The sequence below is a fragment of the Podarcis pityusensis genome (assembly GCF_964106645.2).
Source record: "Podarcis pityusensis genome assembly, chromosome: 12".
In the NCBI taxonomy this organism is placed as follows: domain Eukaryota; kingdom Metazoa; phylum Chordata; class Lepidosauria; order Squamata; family Lacertidae; genus Podarcis; species Podarcis pityusensis.
The window spans coordinates 43101500-43124223 of NC_138037.1; the positions used below are offsets into that span (position 1 = coordinate 43101500).

The following is a 22724-nucleotide window of genomic DNA, read 5'->3' on the forward strand; positions in this document are numbered from 1 at the left end:
CAGTTCCAACTTTTCCCCCCTTTGTAATTAGCTTTATTTGAAGGCCAGGAAAGTAAAAGGACCAGAAGGATTTTTTCTCTCTTTTCTAAAACCCTCACCGTTGAACAAAAGAGATGATGTTCTTTACTTCAGCCATATGCTGCATGAAGCATGTGCAGAGTGGGTCAGCATGTCTCCGTTTTGAAAATTAGTTTTTAAAAAGTCTGGTCCTAATAAAGTCTGCATAAGATGTAAATGGCAATGTGAGAAACTTGCCTTGGATCAGAAATGAGAATTTGAACCACTATAAGTCATCATCCTTGCCACCATCTATGGAAAGCTACCTAAGTTAATGAATTCGAAGAGAAGGATATGCCTCAAAAAAGAGCAAAAATAGGAATAGATTACCAGTATCTTATAAACTATCTTCATTAAATCATTAAACACTGTGCTCGTTTATTCTCCCTTTCTTGGAGATGGAGAAAAGCAGTGCCTGGACTGACAAAAGGGGGACAAGTCACAGGGACGTGCTTTCTAAGCACTTTTCTAAGCAATAGTGCCTTATGAATGTGATGGGTGGGAGCAAGCCACAAGTGGGAATCGGTTTCATAGAGGGTTTATATCAGGAGTGGCAGTGCTGACTATGGCTGATAGGATTTGCAATCCAACAAGATCTGGAGGGCCACAGGTCGCTATGGCCACAGAACACGCAAAAATGGAAAAGAAATAGAGGAATTGAGGGCCCTTATGAAATTCAGCTCCTTTCGAATGGATGTCCATTTATTTACCCATGACATGTTCTTTGCTATCACTTGTGGGTATGCTAGCTTAATTCCCCTCTACCTGATAACATTTGTGGAACTCCTCCTAATAAAGTGTCTTCATGTACAATCTTTGTCCTCATAATATGTAAACATATTTGTTGTACAGTCTACATGTCTTTCCTTCAGGTGGGCATAATATTCTACACCTTATTTTGTTGTTGTTGTTTAGTCGTGTCCGACTCTTTGTGATCCCATCGACCAGAGCACGCCAGGCACTCCTGTCTTCCACTGCCTCCCACAGTTTGGTCAAACTCATGTTCGCAGCTTCGAAACTGTCCAACAATCTCGTACTCTGTCATCCCCTTCTCCTTGTGCCCTCAATCTTTCCCAGCATCAGGGTCTTTTCCAGGGAGTCTTCTCTTCTCATGATGTGGCCAAAGAATTGGAGCCTCAGTTTCAGGATCTGTCCTTCCAGTGAGCACTCAGGGCTGGTTTCCTTCAGAATGGATAGGTTTGATCTTCTTGCAGTCCATGGGACTTTCAAGAGTTTCTTCCAGCACCATAATTCAAAAGCATCAATTCTTCAGCGATCAGCCTTCTTTATGGTCCAGCTCTCACTTCCATACATTACTACTGGGAAAACCATAGCTTTAACAATACGGACCTTTGTCGGCAAGGTGATGTCTCTGCTTTTTAAGATGCTGTCTAGGTTTGTCATTGTTTTTCTCCCAAGAAGCAAGCGTCTTTTAATTTCATGACTGCTGTCTACACCTTATAGAATACTTCTAATTGCTTATAGAACATCATCTCATTTCTTTGCTTAGTAGAGTTATAAGCCTGGTGGATCAAGGGAATGCTGTGGACATAGTATATCTTGATCTTTTGACAAAGTCCCCATGATATTCTTGCAGAGAATATATTGGTAAAATGTGGGCTGGACAAGGTAACTGTTAGGTGGATTTGTAGTTGGTTGACTGACTGAAGCCAAAGAGTGCTCACTAATGTTTCCTTGTTATCCTGGGAAAAACATGACAAGTGGGGTGCTGCAGGGTTCTGTCCAGGGCTTGTTGTTTTTCAGTGTCTTTATAAATGGCTTGGATGAAGGTATTGAGGGGACGCTCATCAAATTTGGGAGGGGTAGCTAATGCCACAGAAGACAGAATCAGTATTCAATATGACCTTCACAAATTGGAAAAGTGGTCAAAAACTAACAAAATGGATTTCAAGAGAGATAAATGTCAGGTTCTTCACTTAGGCAGGAATAACTAGCTGCACAAATATAAGATGGGGTACACCTGGTTTACATGTGAAAATAATCTAGGGTCTTAGTAGACCACAAGCTCAACATGAGTTAACATGGTGATGCAGCAGCAAAAAAAAGCTAATGCTATTCCAAGCTGCATCAACGGAAATAGTGTCTAGATCAAGAGGGGTTGTACTGCTCTATTCTGCCTTGGTCAGATCACACCTGGATTAGAATGTGCAGAGGAGGGTGGACAAGATGATAAAGAGTCTTGAAAGCAAGCCCCTTGAGGAATGGTTGAGGAAACTGGGTGTGTTTAGCTTGGGAAAGAGGAGACCGAGTGGAGATACGATAGCCATCTTCAAATATCTAAAGGGCTGTCACATGGAAGGTGGAGCAAATTTGTTTTCTCCTGCTCCAGAGGCTAGGACTAGAACCAATGGCTTCAAGTTATAAGAAAGGAGATTCCAACTAAACTTCAGGAAAAAACTTTATGATGGTAAGAGTTGTTGGACAGCGTAACATACTGCCTCAGAAGGTGGTGGACTCTCGTTCCTTGAAGGTTTTTAAGCAGAGGCTGGATGGTCATCTGTTATGGATGCTTTAGTTGAGATTCTTGCATTGGGGGGGTTGGACTAGATGACCCTTGGGGTCCCTTCCAACTCTATGATTCTATTATTATGCGGGGAAATCTGAGAACCACAGCTGGAGAAGAAGAGAAGTCAGTGGAAAGGAAGGGCAGCAAATTTGGAACATGTGACTGACCTTCACCACTTCAATTTGGACTGTGCAATTGCCAAGGACATCAACAAAGAGCAGCAACGCAAAGCTGGCTAGAGAGTCTTGCCTGTGATAGACGTCTTTCAGCATTGAAGCTTCCTTGCTGGTAAGGCTTTTCAAGGCAGGGCCAAAGAAGGCTGACTCTGAAGGGACACAACCAAAGGAGAGCACCCCTTTGGGAAGCCACGAGGGGACAGAGGCACAATCCTCTGGATTATTTTGGAAGTTGATCGCAAGGTTCCTGAGTGAGACAGGAACCAGGGGTGGAGAACTCCTTGAGTTAGAGGCTAGGGGGCCTGGAAATATGAAAGTGGGGAGTTTACTGTCCTGTGTGGAGGGCCCAGCTAAACATCTACCTGGCACTTTAAAGCAGCATTTTATAGTGCCTTTTGTTGAGGTCAGTACTTCATCATAGCACTGGTGCATTATTTGGCTGCTGTATCATAGCACCTGAACTAATAAAATATATACTGCTCTTCATCATCAAATTTCAGAATGGTTTACGTATCTTAAAACAGCAATAAATTAAAGTAACAAATACAACAATCCAGAGTAGAAAAAAAACATGTTATTAAAAGCTAGATGCACTCAGTTTAAGAACAGCCCTGTTTATGAACTATTCAGTTTACGAATTCTGCAAAACCAGAAGTAGTGTCCCGATTTGCGAACTTTACCTCAGTCTAAGAACGGAAGCTGAACGATGGAAGGCACCAGCGGCAGGAGGCCTCATTAAGGAAAGCGTGCCTCGGTTTAAGAACCATTTCGGTTTAAGAACGGACTTTCGGAACGGATTAAGTTCGTAAACCAAGGTACCAATGTATTAAGATCAGTAATGCAAGTCTTTAACAGGCACTGAAACACAACTAAGGTTATCAAGAAAACCTTGGGGTACTCTTACAACCAGCATTGGCTTTTCTATTTACATTATATGAATTATATTTATAAGAATATTTATAAACTGTCAACAGATAAAAACATGGCAGTGGACAAATGAATTAAAATATCAAAAAATTATAAAAAGCATAAAATGAAGAACAAATGCCCAGCACTCATTTTTATTTGAATGTTTAGTGGAGAGAATGTGGAGGGAATAATATGTTGGGTGATGCCAGAGGGGAGGGTGGCAGGGGCACCCCTATTGCAGCCACCATGACCAGGGGGGAAATACTGGAAGTGCTGGAGGTGTTGATCCTGGCTGCTCTAACAGTGCTATCTGGACTGGTGCTACTGCTCTTTACTGCCAGTGTAATCCTTAATAAGATCTACTGCCTATATGCCATCCACTAGAAGTCATCAAGAGCTCTGCCATGTCTGAGAAGGCACTATGCTTTATAAAATAAATATCAAGAACAATAAAAAAAATACCCACAGCAGTCCCTTGCCATTTTATGACCTTAGCTTTCTTTAACTTTTACTTACGATGGAACGTACATCTAGCCAGGCTTTTATAGCTGTGCTGTTGTCCACCCCTCAGCAACAGTGTTTTTGTTCCCAACTTGGGTCTTGCAGGAGCATCACAAATATAGAGATACAGGGTGAGTCTTTTGAAAGAGGCTCCGTGGAACATGTGTACTCTGTATCCACGGGGCCTCTTTTAAACGACTCACCCTGTATATAAATTGCATTTGGGTAATGTATCTTGGAGATGAATGGAATTAAAATAGCTTAGTGCACATAATCACACACAAAATACATAGCTTCAGCTTATGGTGAGTGATTATAAAAACAGAAAGAAAGAAAGAAAGAAAGAAAGAGGAAGGAAGGAAGGAAAAGACTGAAAAGTTTTGGATAAAATCACAGCCACTATTCACTCTCACTTTATACACAAGTGCAGACACCTAAAAGGTTTACCTCCAGCCTTTATCGCAGTGCATAAAATATAATTTAAAATGCTGCCGGGGATCCTAAGGGCATTCCAGCTCTGCTGGCAAGATATTTCCTCCTACCCTAGTAGAGAAATACATAACAATGTTCTTAAAAAATTAAAAATTTAAAGGAATCTGAATATATGCCCCACTGTCAATTCTCTGGGTTGGCATCATGTTATTCTCCAGTGCTCCATCAGCATGGATTCATTGTGAAATGTCTGCATAGCCTGTGGAAAAGCTGTTTGTGCATACAAGGCACAGCATATAAATTAAGATTACACTTGCTTTGGGTTTGTTCTGGGAAAGATACGCTCTCAAAGAGCGCCTCTCAGCATGGATAGTGAGGGAAGGGCATAGCAAAATGCATGTAACTCTTGGTGTATATTTTATCTCAAGCAACAGTGCGATTCAAAAGGACAGTAATGCTTTAAACCCCTCCATAATAGACCCAGTTTGTACGGGTATGTGTAAATAAACCTTATATCATAAAGAACCTGGGTAAAGCGCACGACCCCAGGAATCTCACACTACTGTGGAGACTGGGATGGTGTATAACAAAATCCTATGCTAAACCACGGTTTAGCTTTACAAAACCTGAATCTCTCATGCTCTCCCTCTCCTTCTCTTCTGACACAGTCATGAGGCAGAGATTCGAAGCTTCAACTTCAGTTTTAGATCAACTGTAGTTAAATACTGTTCATACACCCTAAAGTGTGGTTAAACTGAATTATGGCTAGTTGAAAGAAGTCAACTTCTTCTATGATTTGAAGTTGGCTTGTTTCCACTAACCATAGTTATGATAAACCACAGTTTCTTCAAGCTCAGACTACATGGCAAAGTGTGTTTAATCTAAAATGGAAGAAAAAGCTTTCTAATAACTCACAGCCATGTCAGAGAAGGGGAGAGCATGTAAGCCTGATATGCAAACCAGCCAAATGTGGTGCTAATCCACAGAATTTCCTTGTTCATGGGATTAAAAAGTAACATACAGAAGACTAGAAATCCTGTTTCTTAAATTTCTCTGTGAACAGACATGTGTCAGGGATTAAAGCGGTGGACATTCTAAAGACATGTTCTTACTAACCAACCCAACAGCTCACATAGAAGCATGGGTCACTCTTTTTTTTAGCTTGCATTACAAAATTACTTACTTACATATGCATCAAATGGATCACCTTCTGCTTTCCCACATAGTATATCTATCTGAGAGTATATCTAGCAAAACAGCTTCAGACTGTGTGGGGGAAAGCATGCACGCACACACACATTTTTTGGGAAGGCAAATTACTTCTAAGCAAAATACGGCGATCTCATTTTAGACATATCTACAAATGTCCCCAACACTTTTTGCTGATATAAGAACAGGGCTTGACAATCTAGTGTATTTATCCAAACTAAAATAGCCACTCGTCTGTGCTTTAGTGCCATTTTCTGTCACGCCAGCATGACAGCACTAAGTGTTTAGTTGGAATAAGTGGTTCCATGTCCTTTGATAATACAACATGGTTCCAGCATTCTGTTCACTACAATTTCAGCTCCATCAGGGGTGGCACAAGGCCCCTTAGTATTCCCAGAGATTTTCAAACTCGTGGCACATGTGCTCTTTTATGCACTCAAGTCGTCTGGTCCATTTGGACTGGGATCATGAGGGAATACAATTAGCCAGCCACTTTCTTTACACCGGCTCGCCTGCCAGTCTGTTTTGAGCCTTAGTTATTTTGATTCCCCTCCCCTCTTTTTTGATTTTTGAATTCTCTAAGACAGAAGATCTCAGCAACCTCATATTCCACACTGCACCAGACCAGGCCAGAGAAGCCAGATTTGTTATGCTACCGGTAGAACTATTCTCAACTCAAATAAAACATATTCCGATTACATAAGCGTCATAAAAGCACTCTCTATTCTGTTTGTAAATAAGACTCAAATATGAAATCCTGCCAGTAAAGAAGAAACCCGTGGAGTGAATTTTGCTCTCAGTTCTACTAATTCAGACTCTCATGGAAACGTATCAAAGGACAGAGCACTTCCCACTACAGTGGGTAGAGAAAGCTGATCACATAGAACCTAAGTTTAGACAACACAACAACACACACCGAGGTGTTGACATGTAAGTGCTGTTGCTTTCAGTAGAATAGAACTTTCAAAGCTGAAGCTGTGCATAGGATTGCAGTTGTACACCCTATAGTATGTTTTGCAAATGAAGAACATTTCGATTTCTCTTTGGGTGACCTTGAAAAAGGGGTACCTCTTCATATACGAGGCTGGTAAACTAATTTATTGTTGCTCTTACAGAAATCACTCATATGTTAAGAAAACCTAAATACAATGGATTTAAAGAATGGGACTACTGTAGTGCTTTATATTAGAGAAGGGATGTTAAAATATCTCATCTAGAAAGATCACATGCACCATGCCGGTCAAATAGTATTTAACTTTGATTGGCATTACTTTAGATTCCAAGGTAACATTATCATTTGAGTCAGGGTGGAGAAAGTTTCGGCTTCAAATCGGGAAAGCGAGGGGGCAATCTGCTTGTCAATCACATGATATCATTGTGATACCACATGACTGACAGGTGGGCAGGCCACCCAACTGTCAAAACCTCCTCTGTGGTTTTGCAAAGTGCCATTTGAACCAGCCTCTACCTGCCAGTGACTCACAATGTTTTCATCATTACGAGAACAGAACAGTGCCAGAGAGGGATAGGCATTAATTCAGCTGACTATCCAGATTACAGGTGAAGAGTATGACCTGAAGCCAGACCACAATTCTGGATTGTGTCCTAAAGCAGAAGAATTATTCTAAGGATACTTAATCCCTACAATTGTTAAAGGAAAAATGCTATGCAAGAAAAATATTCCCATTCAGTAGCTTCAAAATTCAAAACCTGCCCACTGTTCACCCCAGGCATTGAAATGCATTAAAAGTTCCTGATCTTGCTGAGTTTCTGTGGATAAATCAAAGCCATATCAACTAGCAATAATGCAGCAGGATTCAAGTACATGCTGAAGTGTTTGGCAGATGGAGAATTAATATAGCAAAATGAAGTGACAGAAGCCACAAATCTGGATGAAACAGAGAAGACTGGCTGAAGACGAGGCATTCTCAGAGGATGTGCAGAGTGCCTTAGCTTCAGTTTGTGCATTTTTTTGTTTTTGTTTTGTTTTGTTTATGCTTTGTTGTAAACACCAACAAAAATAGAAAAAAAACCATACATCTACGACACTTGTTACACCAAATACAAAATAAACAAAAGAATAAAATCATCTGTTTTGACAGTAAATCTTCTTAAGGTACATCTAACTTCCCGTCTTCTCCATGCTTCTTTTAATATTTACAAATTTATTGCATAAATTTATCTCTTCATTTCATATTTAAGTATTATACTCTTATATCCTTGTTTCTTACTTAGTACAACTACAGAAGTTATTTGAAGGCTGCAACCAAGTTCATACTACCACAATTGATCTTAAGATATGATTTGAAAACCTCCCATTTTGCAATACTTGTTTTGACTTATCTTTCATTTTTTTCAGCTACTTGGGCTAGCTCTGCATATTCGGATAGTTTTTGTAACCATTCTGACCTGGAAGGGATTTTATCACTTCTCCATTTAGTCGCTATTAAGATTCTCGCTGCGATTGTGGCGTATAAAAAAAACTTCTTTTACATTCTTAGGAATGTCTGATCCTGTAATTACAAGTAGAAATGCTTCTGGTCTTTTTATAAATGAAACTCTAAACATTTTTTAAAGTTCTATATAGATTTCATCCCAGAAGATCTTAATTTTTTTACATAGCCACCACATGTGCAACATAGTACCAGTTTCTACTCCACATCTCCAACAAGTACTAGATACATTTTTGTACATTTTTGAAAGCTTCCATGGCATCAAATACCAACGGTATTGCATTTTTTGAAGGTTTTCCCTCAAAGTATAACATGCAGTAAATTTCCAATTTACTTTCCATAATTTTCCTCACTTTTCATTTCTATATTATACCTGAAATCCTGGGCTCATTTGATCATGGCGGTTTTCATCTCTTCCTCCTTGACTTCCCAGTCAAGGAGGAGTCAGTACACCTTTGAAAGAGTTTTCGTTTTTGAGTTGACCAAATCCGTTTCTAATCTAGATATTTCTGGTGCAAATCCCTTTTCCTTATCTGTTTTAAATGTTTCAAATAATTATTTTCATTATTTGGTTTCATTATTATCAATTTGTGCATTTCTTGGCTTCAAAGCAGATGTGTGTTTCTATGAGCACACCTGTTTTACCCAGAATTAAGTGCTATGAAATATGCTGTTCTACGGCAACAGTTTTTAAAGGGTTTTTTTTTCTTGTTTTTTTACAATAAAAGTTTTGTGGCAGTGATGATCTTTGTGAATTTTATTATAGTGGATTGGAATTACTTGACTTTAAAATGTATGGGTTAAAATCTAGACGTTGCTCCATAATCTGATGTTACATTTCAGACAATGATGAAACCCAGGCATCCACAAGCTTATGCCTCATCATGGGAATTGATTCATCACACTGTAATCAGTCTTTTGGTTCTTATCTGAATACAGATTAAGATGCTGGAAAAGATTTACATCTTTGTGCTGTAGACAGAATGCACAAGAAAAATAGATTTGACTAGTGATAGGGTTTAGCCTCAGTACCAATTACTTAGAAAGGTGACCTGTTAAAGATTATTTCTAAACTGGATTGATCCCATTTCCCTTTCTTTTTTAATAACGGAAAAGAAGACTAGAAATAGTGCAAACCTTTCCTTTCCTTTCCCTTCCCATTATTTACAACAGCAATGTCAAGTTATGGCCTCTCCATAGCTGCCAACTTACAGATTTGAAAATAAGGGACCAGCAGCCTCGAAAATAAGGGATCAGCAGCCAAAATAAGGGATTTTGGCTTAGCTTATACAGAAATCCGCCACTGATGGAACCATGCTGCTTTTGCTGCCACTGACTGTGTTTTGCAGGGGGTTGGACTAGATGATCCTAAGGATCTACAGCTCCGACCAAAGAAGAGTGGCAGACAAAACTGATGAACGACGTTGAGATGGCAAAGCTTACAGGCAGAATTAGAAACTAGGAAGAGGACCTCTTTAATAAAGAATGGGGAAAGTTTATAATTTAGTTGAAAAGCTATTGTAATTGGTAGGATTGACAGAAAACTTGTAGTAAAAATTTGAACTATGGATGGACAAATGATTTATAAAAATAGAATTATGAAAGGGGTGCAGAGGGGGAAATCACTACATTAAGATACTGCACTAGTTGGAGGGTATGCAAGGCAGCATGCCGGGCCTGCCGTCGTCCTGGCATGAGGAGTTCCATCGGCCCTTCCCCGCCCGAGAGAGACTCTCGCCCATGCCACCCGCGAGCCCGGCATGAGGCGGTTGCGGTGCCATGGCGGCCGCTGAAGCGCCGACCTTCTGCGTCCCTCCCCATCCCCTCCTCTTCCTCCTCCCTCAGGCCGCCTCCTCAGCCGCCGCCGCTGCCCCCGGCTTCCCCTGGCAGCGTGGCGGAAGTCTCGCAAGAGAGGGGCTGCCTGTCCGCCCGCTGCCGCCCATCTTCTCATGACGCGCCCCTGAGGGGGAAAAGGGAGAGATGGAGACACGGCAGCTCGTGCGCACTCTCTCTCTCGCGGCGGAGGACCCCGAGCCACTGCTTCCCTCCCGAGCCGGGCGAGCATGAAACTCAGGAAATTTAAGGGACATCACCAAATTTAAGGGACACGGCGCTGGGATAAGGGAGTTTCCCGCCAAATAAGGGACGGTTGACAGCTATGGGCCTCTCTTAATTTTGTTATAGACCCCTAAATAGCTAAAATGTTTTCCACAAGTATCCAAAGACCTCAGTATCCATATACCCTGAATGCAACCATCACTGTTTTATTGTTTGAATGCACTATAAACCACTCTGGCATCTTATTTTTTAATAAATGTTTATGACCTGATCAAAGATAAGATTCACAAACATGGCCTTTTGCCTGTTATCGTGGTTTATGAAAAGGTTAAGCGAGGACAGTGTTTAGGTAACTAGAAAAGAATGTGATGCAAGAGCCATACTGTGAGGTAAGATGTCATGGCAACAGAAAAAGAAACAAGAGAAGAATATGACCCACAAATCATTTAAATCAGCCTGTGCTGTAATACTGATGTTAGCATCTGAGGCAATACTTTCCCTTCCAGAGTCTAGACCATGATAGACTATTAAAATAATGATCAGCATAAAATATAGCTTGGCAATCTTACGCTTGTAAACTCACTTCCATCACCCATGTTCTAACATTTTCTTCCTTACTTCTTAATCTGTGATAACTGCAGTATCTGATAAACTATAGTCTGATGTGGCATCTCTATTAGGCAAACCACAGTTGCCATAAAACAGCCTTCCCTAACCCAGTGCCTTCCAGATTGTTTTTGACTACAACTCCCATCAGCTCCAGCTAGCCCAGTTGTGCTGACTGGGGCTGATGGGAGTTGTAGTCCAAGCCATCTAGAAAGCAGCCATTTGGGGAAAGTTGCCACAAACCATAGTTTGCCTCCAAACTGGAATTGGAAACCTAGTTCACACAATGTTTTTTAATATTGGTTTTCTGAAGAACTGAATTTTGCCTAACTTTGATGTCATGGGATACTACTGTTATCACAAAGAATGGATCAGGGAACTGGAGCATACAACAACATGAGGCAAGTCCCAGATACAGTCCTTTAGTCAAACTAAACCATGATCTCTTTCATTTCAGCATGGGTCACAATCAGGTATTATGAGGTAGTTCACATGGTCTTTGTTCCAGTCAACCAATCACTGGGCACAGAAGTGCCTGCTCATTTGAATAACCAGCCTTATATAAGAGTTTACCTCCAATGAAGGTTCAGGCATTTGCAGGCAGGCAGTTAGACAGGCAGACAAGCAGTCTTGCAGTCTCGGTGTATGAAACAAAATGGCTTCACGGAGACTAATGCGTAGGAGACCACGGCCACGACCACGACCACGGTACAGGGGGAAGGCCAGGAGAAGGCACACAGTCCGAAAGAGAACTATAAGGTCTGTGAAAAGATACAGAAGGCAGAAACCAAGAATTAGAACTGCCTCCAAGTTGCCAAGGAGGATCCGGTCTAACAAGTTCCGAATGACCAGAGATGCTTGGGGCATGTTGCACTCCTATGTAGATGGCATCTACAGGAAAGTGTCCGGGGAAGCTGAACGCCTAAGGAGAAAGGAGCGACGCCCCTCCATAATTTCCTCAGATGTGCAAACTGCCTTGAGGCAAGTCATGCCAAGAAAATACACCAGGCGAATTGCCTTCAGCAAGACTCGTTAGAAAAAGTATCCTTTCCCTTCTCTATGGCTGGCTTATTAAGGCTAAGAACAGAAAAGAGAAAGGGAAAGTATGGACACCAGCCTGAGAGAAATTACAATCTTCTGCCTGCCTAAAAAAAATCGAACACGGCCTTCAAACTGCCAAGGAATCCTGTAACCTACCACATTTTTTCTAAACCAGCCTCACTACCAACTATTGTTTGAAGATGAAGAAGAATCTGGGAGAGACCAGGCCCATCACTACAACAACAATGCCATCCTAATAAAATCAACCTTCTGTTTAGGTATTTTCTGTTATGCGTGGAAGCAACTATCAGACTATGAAATACCAAAGACTTTCCATCTTTGTGAATCTGAGTCAGCAGAGAGAGATCAACCATACTTAGAAATGAAAAGACTATGTGAGGTGTTTCCTGAAGGGGCATTTCCCTTGCAATAAAACAGGATTAGCAGGATTGTTCATTGCACGTCTCTTTTTTATAACGGGGTCTGAAACTCTGCGTGTGTCAGGGTTGGGCAGTAATTTAAGGAGAAAGAGTTTTACTGAATCGGGGAATCATGATGGAAGATAGGTCATCACTGAGGGTGCCAGAGGAATCACCTGATAAGACCTGATTCACACATTCTTTTTTTCTGACGATGTGAAAATAGCAAGGTTGTAACATGGTGGTTGTATGAAACAGCTTTCAAAGTTACATCTCATGGACTAAGGGTTCTTATGAATTTGACAAAAATTAAAGGGTTCTCCTAAGTGTCAACAGGCTGCATATGGTCTTCACGGTGCCATATACTGAAAGTTCAGTTTTCTTATTGCAGTATGCCATTAAAAACGAGAAACTGCAACAACTGAAGATAGTAATTGGAATCTTTAGTTTACAAAAAGGTGGGCAACCAGTAGGTCAGATTCTCACTCCATAGGCCAACTTTGACAAGTTGGCACAATAGCCCACCTGACATTATTATGACATCAGATGATTGAGAGATGGCTTGTCCCACCCACCTGTCAAAGCCCATTGGCCAGAGCAAGTGTGGAGAACCTTTGGCCCAACAGTTGTTGCTGAACTACAATTCCCACCATCCCTGGTCATTGGCCATGCTTACTGGGGATGATGGGAGCTGTAGTTCAACAACATCTGGAGGACCAAATATTCCCCTGGTACAGAGCTTCACAAGCACCTGACAGTGGCTGGTTCTCACATGCTTAGGAATATAATCAAGCAATTTCCATTGAAACCACTGCCCAAACAGAACTTGGTGCTTCTGGAACAAGGCATACTTACCCTGCTCATTAATTCACTTTAAGTTATGATTATTCCTTTTTGCCCCACCCTGATGTCACATATGATGTCATGTGAGCATGGTTTTTTTTTAAAAAAAAAAACTGCCTCACAGACCAGAAGGGAAGGAGCTGGTGAGTCAAATGTGGCTCACGAGCCAAAGTTTCCCCATCCTTGGTTCAGAGCATATTATAAACTCACAAACACATGCCACCATACCGGTAAGAGAACAACTCTCATTGCTTGGGTTACATTTTCTTGTTAAAGAAAACATAGTATGAGAATTAAAGTTCAGCAGACATGGAAGTGATATTTCCCCCCTAAAAAAAATTATAGCCTAAATCAAAGTTGAACGGCTATTTTTCAAATTAAGTTATTTACTTTCTTCCTGGCTGATGCAGCCTCTAAGCCTTAGAATCCCAAACAGGGTGTTAGATTCTCAGGAACTCCTGCCCACAAATGTGTTTAAAAATTTACGTGAACAGCCAGTTTTGATAATACACTTTTATTGTGTATGCTCCAAAATCATTCCTAGAGGAGACACTATTGGAAGAAGCCCATAATCAATAAATCCTGTAATTCTGAGTAAATGGTGCCCCATATTGAACCATTGAAGTTGGTCCTGGCTCCTGGTAATTTCAGCTAAAGGTTCCACCTTGCCGTAAAATACTTATCATGATACAATGCTAAAAACAGATAGTATGTGTACTATTTGCTAAACCTGAATAACAATAACCACAACATCTTATATCCCACCCATCTGACTGGGTTACCCCAGCCTCTCAGACCAGCTTCCAATAAATTATAAAGGGACAAAACAAAACTTCAAACATTAAAAACTTCCTGAAACAGGGCTGCCTTCAGATGTCTATGAAAAGTTGTATAATTGTTTAACTTTTGCCATCTGATGGGAGGGCATTCCACAGGGCAGGCGCCACTACTGGAAAGGCCCTCTGCCTGGTTCCTTGAAACTTTGCTTCTGGGAATTATAGGGACAGAGCTACTTAAATTGTATAGAAATTTATTTATGTATGCTACTACAGCAGCAAGAATGCTAATTGCCCAAAAGTATAAAGAAGCAGAAGTTCCAGCAAAGGAAGAATGGATACAAAAACTTATGGAATATGCAGAAATGGCGAAACTTAAGAAATCAAGATAACAAACTTTTTATAAAAGAATGGAAATGGTTTATTAAATGTTTACAGATAAATTGCAAACAGATAAAAACATTGGCAGGATTATTGTAATAACCTGCGTTTCATAAGAGTATATATTTAAAGTAGATTATTAAATGAGCAAATTAAATGAATTTGGATATGCAGAAGGTATTAAAAAATAAATTTAAGGAGCCACAGAGGAGGAAGTCAAACTCTGAAATGTTAAATTGATTGTAAAACTAATGAAATGTATAAACTTGAAAAGTATAAATAAAAACTTTTTTAAAAAAACTTTGCTTCTCACAATGAAGGAACTGCTAGAAGGCCCTCAGAGCTGGACCTCAGTGTCTGGACTGAATGATAGGAATGGAGATATTCATTCAGGTATCCATAAGCAACTTAAGACCAGCACCGGAGATGGGAAACCCTGTGGCTGCAGCACTTACATAATACCTGCACATTGACAGGGCTGTTTGGGAGTTGTGGGTCTGACAGCATCTGAAGGCAGGTTCCCCATCCCTGTCCCACATTATTAAGCAACTGCACCCTCTCCATTGCTGATGCCTGTTTAAGCATCCCCATCCTTATTTTTCTGCCCCCCGTCTCCAAAAATAACCAACTGGTTGGGTCTAGTCACCATTTTAATCTCCCACAATGCCCTTGGCACGTTCTCTCTGGGGCTGTGCTACACTCCTATGCAGTCCTTTTTTTCTGGGGGTACGCATAGCTCTAAACATTTTGGGAATCTAAGTTTGGCCTCATTGAGGGGCAGTATTTCAATATGAGTAGGAAAATGAGAGTACCCCTAAACATTTATTTATTTTTAGGGAAAAAAGCACTGCCCCTATGGAAAGGACACATTAAAGAGGGTATGCTCTATACTTCAACAGGCACAGACTCACCTCAGCTCCGCTGTATATCAGGCTTTCTTCCACAAATGTTGCTTCATATTTTCCATTTTCAGCCCTGGCCCAAATTCTTCCCAGCCCCAAGTCCCTTTAGCAGACATCTTCTACAAAGTGTTGTGCGTCCTTCAGAGCATCCGAGTCTCCTTTTTCTCAGTCCAGGCTCCTCAGGAATAAGTCCCAAACACCGGGAACAGCCAGTTCCTCTCAGAGCTGCCTCAAGGAAGGCTTTTCCTCAAAGAGATCATCTGACGCCATGCCCTTGGCAGGATTGAACCCACGGCTCTTCCTAGACAACCATGGGGAGCAGCAAAGTCTGTTGACACCCCACTGTAACCACATTCAATGAGGTTTGTGAAATAGCCTGAAGAACACACACACACCCCACAGGGAAACAAGGAGAGCTTTTCTCAAATCTCTGTAGAGACTCCTTATTTAAGCAGCACCCATCCTTTCCCCTCTGTCTCCACTAGGCTTCTTTCAGCTCCCTGGGGCATTTTATATACCCTCTTTGTCTCCCTTCCCTTCAGCGTAAGGCACTGTAGCTGGATTCCTTCCCAGCCACCAGGCAAGCCAGTGGAGAAGGCCCAACACTTCTTCCCTCGCAGGGGGAGTCTCCAGGCAATGTCCACATGTGGTCTTCTCAGGAGTTATTGCCTGGTTGGTGCAGACAGGAGTCAAGGGGCCAGGTGTGCCAGCACAGGAACCAGTGAGCCCTCATAGCCCATCGTAGGGGCATTGTGGGGGATTTGCACAGCAAGTAGGCCCAGTTTTCCCACACTGCTTAGAGCATGCTGTCAAAGCCAGTTGCCTCCACATGAGCCCACATGGGTGAGGGGGGCTAGCAAAGAGTGGTTGGGAAAATAATGATAAAATAGTGATCAATATATCAGAAAAATGCTATTACTTCCCCAAAGACTCTCAGTCTTTTAATGCCATTAAACCGTTCAGTTTTGCAGTGTATTTAAAGTCTCTTCACACGTCATTAGGACAGAATGTGTTTCATAAAAACAGCCGGGGGGGGGGGAACGACCCTTAAATACAGTTCAACATACTGTCCAGAGTGGTTTGAAATTATTTTATTATTGTTATTATTTTGATAACTGAACCTTTGAACAGATTACAAGTTCTCCTTTATCTCAGAAGCAAAAGGTGTGGAGACTTCTGAAATAGATAATTAATCTCCATTGCTATCTATAGTTTCATAGTTAACACTGTCTTGCTTGAAGTGTAAAAACACATTCACACTTTAGAAAATGGATGATTAACTAATCAAATGACAATATGAATGGTAGACAAACAGAGAAATGACTGCAAGCAGGAGCTATTTATGATCAGCCACATTTTGTGAAATGGAAAATATATTCTTTGTCATTGCACTGCACTTTTCAGACATCTCAGGCGGCTCCTAAAACTTTTTTTTTTGTACATGTGTGTGTGCACCTTTGTGCATGTGCTAGGAAACTCATTCTGGCCCAATGCAGACCTAATTTGGGAAAGATCTCTCTTCAGCCATCTTTTCACAATTTAACAAACTACAGTACTGTACTACAATTCTCACAGTGCAATCCTATGCACAGTTACTTTCTGTTCAGTAGAGTTTGCTCCCTACTAAGTACTGTATATATATTTTTAAGGGACACGGGTGGCACTGTGGTCCAAACCTCTTGGACCGCTTGCCAGTCGCAAGGTCAGCAGTTTGAATCTGTGTGACAGGGTGTGCTCCCGTTGCTCTGTCCCAGTTTCTGCCAACCTAGCAGTTTGAAAGCACACCAGTGCAATTAGATGAATAGGTACCACTGTGATAGGAAGGTAAACGGCATTTCTGTGCGCTCTGGCATTCGTCACGATCCTCCGTGCACCAGAAACGGTTTAGTCATGCTGGCCACATGACCCGGAAAGCAGTCTGTGGACAAACGCCTGCTACCTTGGCTTGAAAAGCAAAATGAGCACCGCACCCCATATTCACCTTTGACTGGACATAACCCTCCAGGGGTCCTTTACCTTTTACCATATATTTTTAGGATTGCAGCCTTAACACTCTTTCACTCCTGTACCTTTAATAGAGAATTGAAAATGAAGGGACTCTTTACAGAGGGGTCACAATGACCTAACTAGTTTTTGTGAACAATGCAGGGGTAAACCCGCCCAACCCCACCCCAATGCGAGAGCAAAACTGCTGGATAAAAGAAATCTCATGGGGCCAAAGCCACAGCACTGCGCCTTAAAGCATGAAGTCATAATACAAGAGTGGGGCATGTTCTTCTGCATAACCCCCTAAATAATTGAGGCTATCCTCAGATATTGTGAACACAACCACATGGCTGTTAAGAATCTAAGGGAGCAGCAAAACCCAACCAGGCTGACCACTAAACTATAATATTATATTCGGGTCTGTGAAAAGTGTTACGTTATGAAAGCATGTCAATATTTAGTAATTGCTGAGCTGATAGGTTTGGTGATAAAGCCTGCTTCAACGTTCACATTGGTCTGTCTCCTTGACTATTAGTTGCTCTCCCTTCTATTAATGGAAATATTTATTAAAAGACTTGTGTGTGTATTAAAAGTATGGGTGTTTGGTTTTCCTTCCTTGCCTCACAAGGAACAATCCCAACAGCCACCTAGCCAACTGGTTTTAAGGGGCTCTCCAGGCGAGAATCTTGTCGCGGTGACGTCACTATCGCTTTATCCTCCGAAGCTCCTCCCATTAAGAAGTCGGTCTGGAAGAGGCCGGCATTCGCCCCGCCCCAATAGGTAGAACCCCGCCTTTTCCTTCGCTAGCCTTCCACGCGCACGCGCCCTCCCACGCCGTTCGTTCGCCTCCTTCTCTTCCGCTTCCTGCTCTCGCCCTCCCTCTCTTCGACGCGTGCGCCGTAGTGCCGTTAGGCGGACGGGTCGCGCGCTGGAGCTTCGAATTCCGCAGCCGGCGCATGCGCCGAGAGAGAGTGTGGCTTAGAAAAAAACCCCAAGGTTGAGGGACTATGACCATGTTGTTGCTGCCGCCGCGACTTCTGTAGCTACTGAGGTGCTTCCCTCCCCGCCCCTAAAGCAGGGAAGCTGGTACATGGAGTCTGCCCCTGGTGCAGCAGGTAGGGGCGGTTGCTACCCCCTCCTCTTGACGTGCCCGGGACATGAGAGTGCAAGGGGGTTAGGCTGAGGAGCTGCCAGTCCAGACCCGTGAACCTGCTCTTCTGTTCACGTGTGAACCCTTGCTCACGGGTTTACCCCCGACTCAAGGGCTCCCAGCCCTCACGTGCTCTTAGTTCCCTTCTTTAATGAAATGGGTGTAGTTGTCTGACTTAGAAGATGATTGTTGAGATTCCTGCACTGCAAGGGGGTTGGACTAGATGGCCCCCTGGGGTCCCTTCCAACTCTACAGTTTTATGATGAATGCCTCAGAAGGTTGTTCCACTTTAAATTTAGATGAATGAAGAACACTCAACATTACCGCTACAAAATAGCGTGGTAGTGGGGCATGTCATTTCAGGGGGCAAAACTTAATTTTTGCAAACTTTTTCAGTGAAGTGTCTTAAAAATATGGGGGGTTGGGGTTGGGGTTGGGGGGGGAATTGAAATCTGCTATTATTGTTTTTTGTGACCAAACAGTATTTAGCTTGGTAAATCTACATTTGGTGAAGAAGCACATAAACGGCTTTTGGAAAACCAAAGAACTTTAGCTTTACCTTCTGAAAATGTAAGGTAAGGTTAAATATTAATGTTAATATAAAATATAACTGCAAGAATTTTTAATGATTTATATGCAGTTTTACACACATTTTACTTACTAAGCAAAGCTAAATTATATTAATTTAACCAAAACATATTCTGAATTCCCAGTCATGATACAACTTTTAAGCCCTCCTCATTTTTTGGAATTTGAAAGTTGAAAAATTCAACAGGCTTTACTGGTAAGGGCCTTCTTGGTAGTGGTATATTGGTTGTGGATTACGCTCCCCAGAAAGTTTTTTCTGTCTCCTACCTCATTCTCCTTCTGATGACGGACACAGAATTTTTGTTTTCCCAAGCTTTTTAGATACTATTTTAATCCTGCTATCTATTTTATACTGTTTTCACTATTTTATGGGTTTTGGCCTCTCTCACACATCCTGGTATTTATATTTTAACTGACTTAATCTTTTTCAAAACCACCTTGGGAATGTAATTGTAGTGTAGCATTAAAATAAGTATAATGCATAATAAGGTACGCTTAGCAGTAGTATCTTTTGTAATGCAGATAGTGGACTGAGGCTAGAGAAAGGGGCTTACCTAGGGAGTTCATGGCAAAGGTAATACTTCCTGATTGGTATAGCCCAGCTACGCTATACCAGTTCTCAGGTGTACTAGATTGTGTTGGTGCTAAAAAGGTACTTCAGGACTAGCTTGATCCTCTTTGTTGTTTTTCCCCAAATTATTTCTTAGGATTCATGGGCACAATTTATTTGCTTACGATTCTTGCTTCTATGATACCACTACTGCTAGTTATAGTTTGTACAAAGATAGCATGTGGGCAAACACACCTGGGAACATAGGAAGTTGTAATTCAGTAGGGCCAGTTTGTCTGTCTTTTGCCTGTAGGTTTGTTTGTTTATGGCATTTATAAGTGATCCTGTAACAAGTTTTCAGGGTAGGGCTGCTTTTTGTATTGTTTCTTTGCATTTTCTCAACCATTTGCAACTGGTGTAGATAATCTTTAACTTGCATAACACAATAATCTTAACCTTTCCTATAGTTTCATAACTTAATGGTTTTGCTATGTAAACCAATTGAGCCATTTGTTCCTATGTAAATAGCTTCAGGAAGGCAATTTTATTCTTGACCATGGTGTTTGGGTTTGGGTGGAAGTTAAACTCTCCTCATGCAGAGGTCTTGCCTACTGTACCTCACTCCAGCTTCTATTTACTTTTTAAAAAAAAATAACACATTAATTGCATTCACAGAAAAAAGTTGCCTCTAGCTTTACTCTCAAATTGGCCTGTTAAAAATTGTGATGATTAGCCTAAATCTAAGGGACTGACAAACAAACTCCTATTGGGTTTGCCTTCTTTGGAAGTAATATATCCCAGGAGAAGGGCTGGATGTAGCAGACCTCACAACTGGTCATCAGGTTTTTCTTCACTCTTGAATCTCCAAAATATTTTATTAGCAGCTCTTACATCCCTATACAGTATGCCTCACATTTGCCAACTTTTCTGTGTTATTTGACTCCCTTTGTATTTCAGTTCTATCTCGGATTATTTTTCCTGATATGAGGAATCATCTTGTTTCTAACTTTGAGAATCTGGCTCAAAATGTATTGTACCCACTCTTGTCTAAAGCAGGATTTGATGGCTTCGAAACAATCAAGGCAGTTAACACCAAACTTAAATATGGTTAATACGACAGTATTTGAAACTGGTTTCAAAACACTGACTAATAGCAAACCCAGGCTGGCATTAACCATAGCTAAGATTAGTGCCCAGGGACACAGGTGGCGCTGTGGGTTAAACCACAGAGCCTAGGACTTGCCGATCAGAAGGTCGGCGGTTCGAAGCCCTGCGACGGGGTGAGCTCCTGTTGCTCGGTCCCTGCTCCTGCCAACCTAGCAGTTCGAAAGCGCATCAAAAGTGCAAGTAGATAAATAGGTACCGCTCCGGCGGGAAGCTAAAAGGCGTTTCCGTGCGCTGCTCTGGTTCGCCAGAAGCGGCTTAGTCATGCTGTCCACATGACCTGGAAGCTGTATGCCGGCTCCCTCGGCCAATAAATCGAGATGAGCTCCACAACTCCAGAGTCGGTCACGACTGGACCTAATGGTCAGGGGTCCCTTTACCTTTACCTAAGATTTGTGCCCAGGTTTTAACCATGTTTAACATGGGGTGGGGAAATGACCACAGAAGAGGGGTGTCAATATAGTATGTAAGCCTGAGGCCTGCTTCTGGCTCCTTACACCAGCACCCTAGTTGAGAACCACCCTGAGATCTACAGGTATAAGTCAGTAAAGGTAAAGGGACCCCTGACTGTTAGGTCCAGTCGCGGATGACTCTGGGGTTGTGGCACTCATCTTGCTTTATTGGCCGAGGGAGCCGGTGTACAGCTTCTGGGTCATGTGGCCAGCATGACTAAGCCGCTTCTGGCGAACCAGAGCAGTGCACGGAAACACCATTTCCCTTCCCGCCAGAGCGGTACCTATTTATCCACTTGCACTTTGACGTGCTTTCAAACTACTAGGTTGGCAAGAGCAGGGACCGAGCAATGGGAGCTCAGCCCTTCGCAGGGATTTGAACCTTCTGATCGGCCTTCTGATCGGCAAGCCCTAGCCTCTGTGGTTTAGACCACAGTGCCACCTACGTCCCATGTCAGTATACCAATATAATAAATAATAAAAAAAGGATAGACCGGGTTCAGCAGCACTGGCTGTACTCCTTTCTATTCTTCTCATCCAGAATCCAGCTACATGTTTTATGTTCATCACTTAGGTCTCATGTTTATTTGTTTTGTTTTCCCCCTACTACAACAGTGTCATACTGGGGGGTGCAAACCTTCTCTCTCATGTTTTCACCTTTGCTAGAAAACACTCTTTTATTTTTTGAGGAGTTCTACATGCCCAGTTCTGTCAAGGCACATTCTCACCTGTGGTTGATGTTGTGCTAATAAGTGTATGACTGATACATGGTTGCTGGAGATCTTCCTCCTGGGACCATTCTTTCCAGCAGCAATATGTGCTGAAAATGTTGTGCTTGGCTTTGGCAATGTTAAACTCCTTAAGTGACTGCCATTGCCACTTTACCTTCGCTGTCATGTATATCTATCTCTGCTTGAGGTTACAATGAAAGTGATGACGGTGGTGTACTTATCATACAGAGAGAAAGACGCTTTGCATTTAAGAAAGTTGAGGAACTTGTACTTTGCAAGCCAAAACACACAAGTCTGAAATTCCCTGTAATTTGCTTGGTCTTATGACTTTCACTAATGCTGCAGTCCTTGGCATACATACTTAGGAAATAGGTCCTGGTAGGGAGCTCTCAGGGCTCAATGTATCATTCCTCTTCTCCTGCTGGAATTTGTTCTAGCAATCTCAGGAGGTGCTGTTTGAAACCAAGAGGACCTTTTCCCAGCTTTGCCTGGCGTGTCCCTGCATCCTTTCCTTGATTATCAGGGCCTTGTCTCCTTATCTCAAGAGTGGCTAATTTGTGGCCCTCCCAGCCTTGCTGGTTTCCAACTCACATCATCCCTGGCCACTTGCATCATCCCTGGCAGGACCTGATAGGAGCTGGGAGTCCCAACAACACTTGGAAAGCCACAGATTCTCTTACCCTTGCTTTAATCCATATCTAGGTAGTGTCTTGATTTGGAAGGGGTAATATAATGTGCCCTTGGTTTGGCAGCCTTTGAAGAGTGTTTTGAAATGGCTTTCTATAGAAGGCTGCAGCAGGAATTGTAGCTTGC

At 42.1% G+C, this 22724-nt stretch overlaps 2 protein-coding genes across 7 annotated transcripts in view; one reads left to right on the top strand and one right to left on the bottom strand.

Annotated features, from left to right (window-relative positions):
• Positions 1 to 16058, bottom strand: part of EOMES (eomesodermin) — a 161256-nt gene extending 145198 nt beyond the window's left edge. For 3 of the 6 annotated variants that reach the window (XM_080974764.1, XM_080974766.1, XM_080974763.1), the window contains exon 1: positions 11502 to 12438. The gene's annotated coding sequence lies outside the window, so the exon portion shown is untranslated. Of the gene's footprint in view, positions 1 to 11501; positions 12440 to 15299 lie in introns of those variants that run through there. The other 3 variants (XM_080974765.1, XM_080974768.1, XM_080974767.1) reach the window with 2 other exon arrangements.
• A 2094-nt stretch (positions 16059 to 18152) lies between these two features.
• The window catches only part of CMC1 (C-X9-C motif containing 1), a 42089-nt gene continuing 37517 nt past the window's right edge, over positions 18153 to 22724 (top strand). The window contains exon 1 of the mRNA XM_080975170.1: positions 18153 to 18391. Within this exon, the coding sequence (XP_080831296.1) occupies positions 18367 to 18391 (25 nt within the window). The 5' untranslated portion in view covers positions 18153 to 18366. The remainder of the gene's footprint in view (positions 18392 to 22724) is intronic.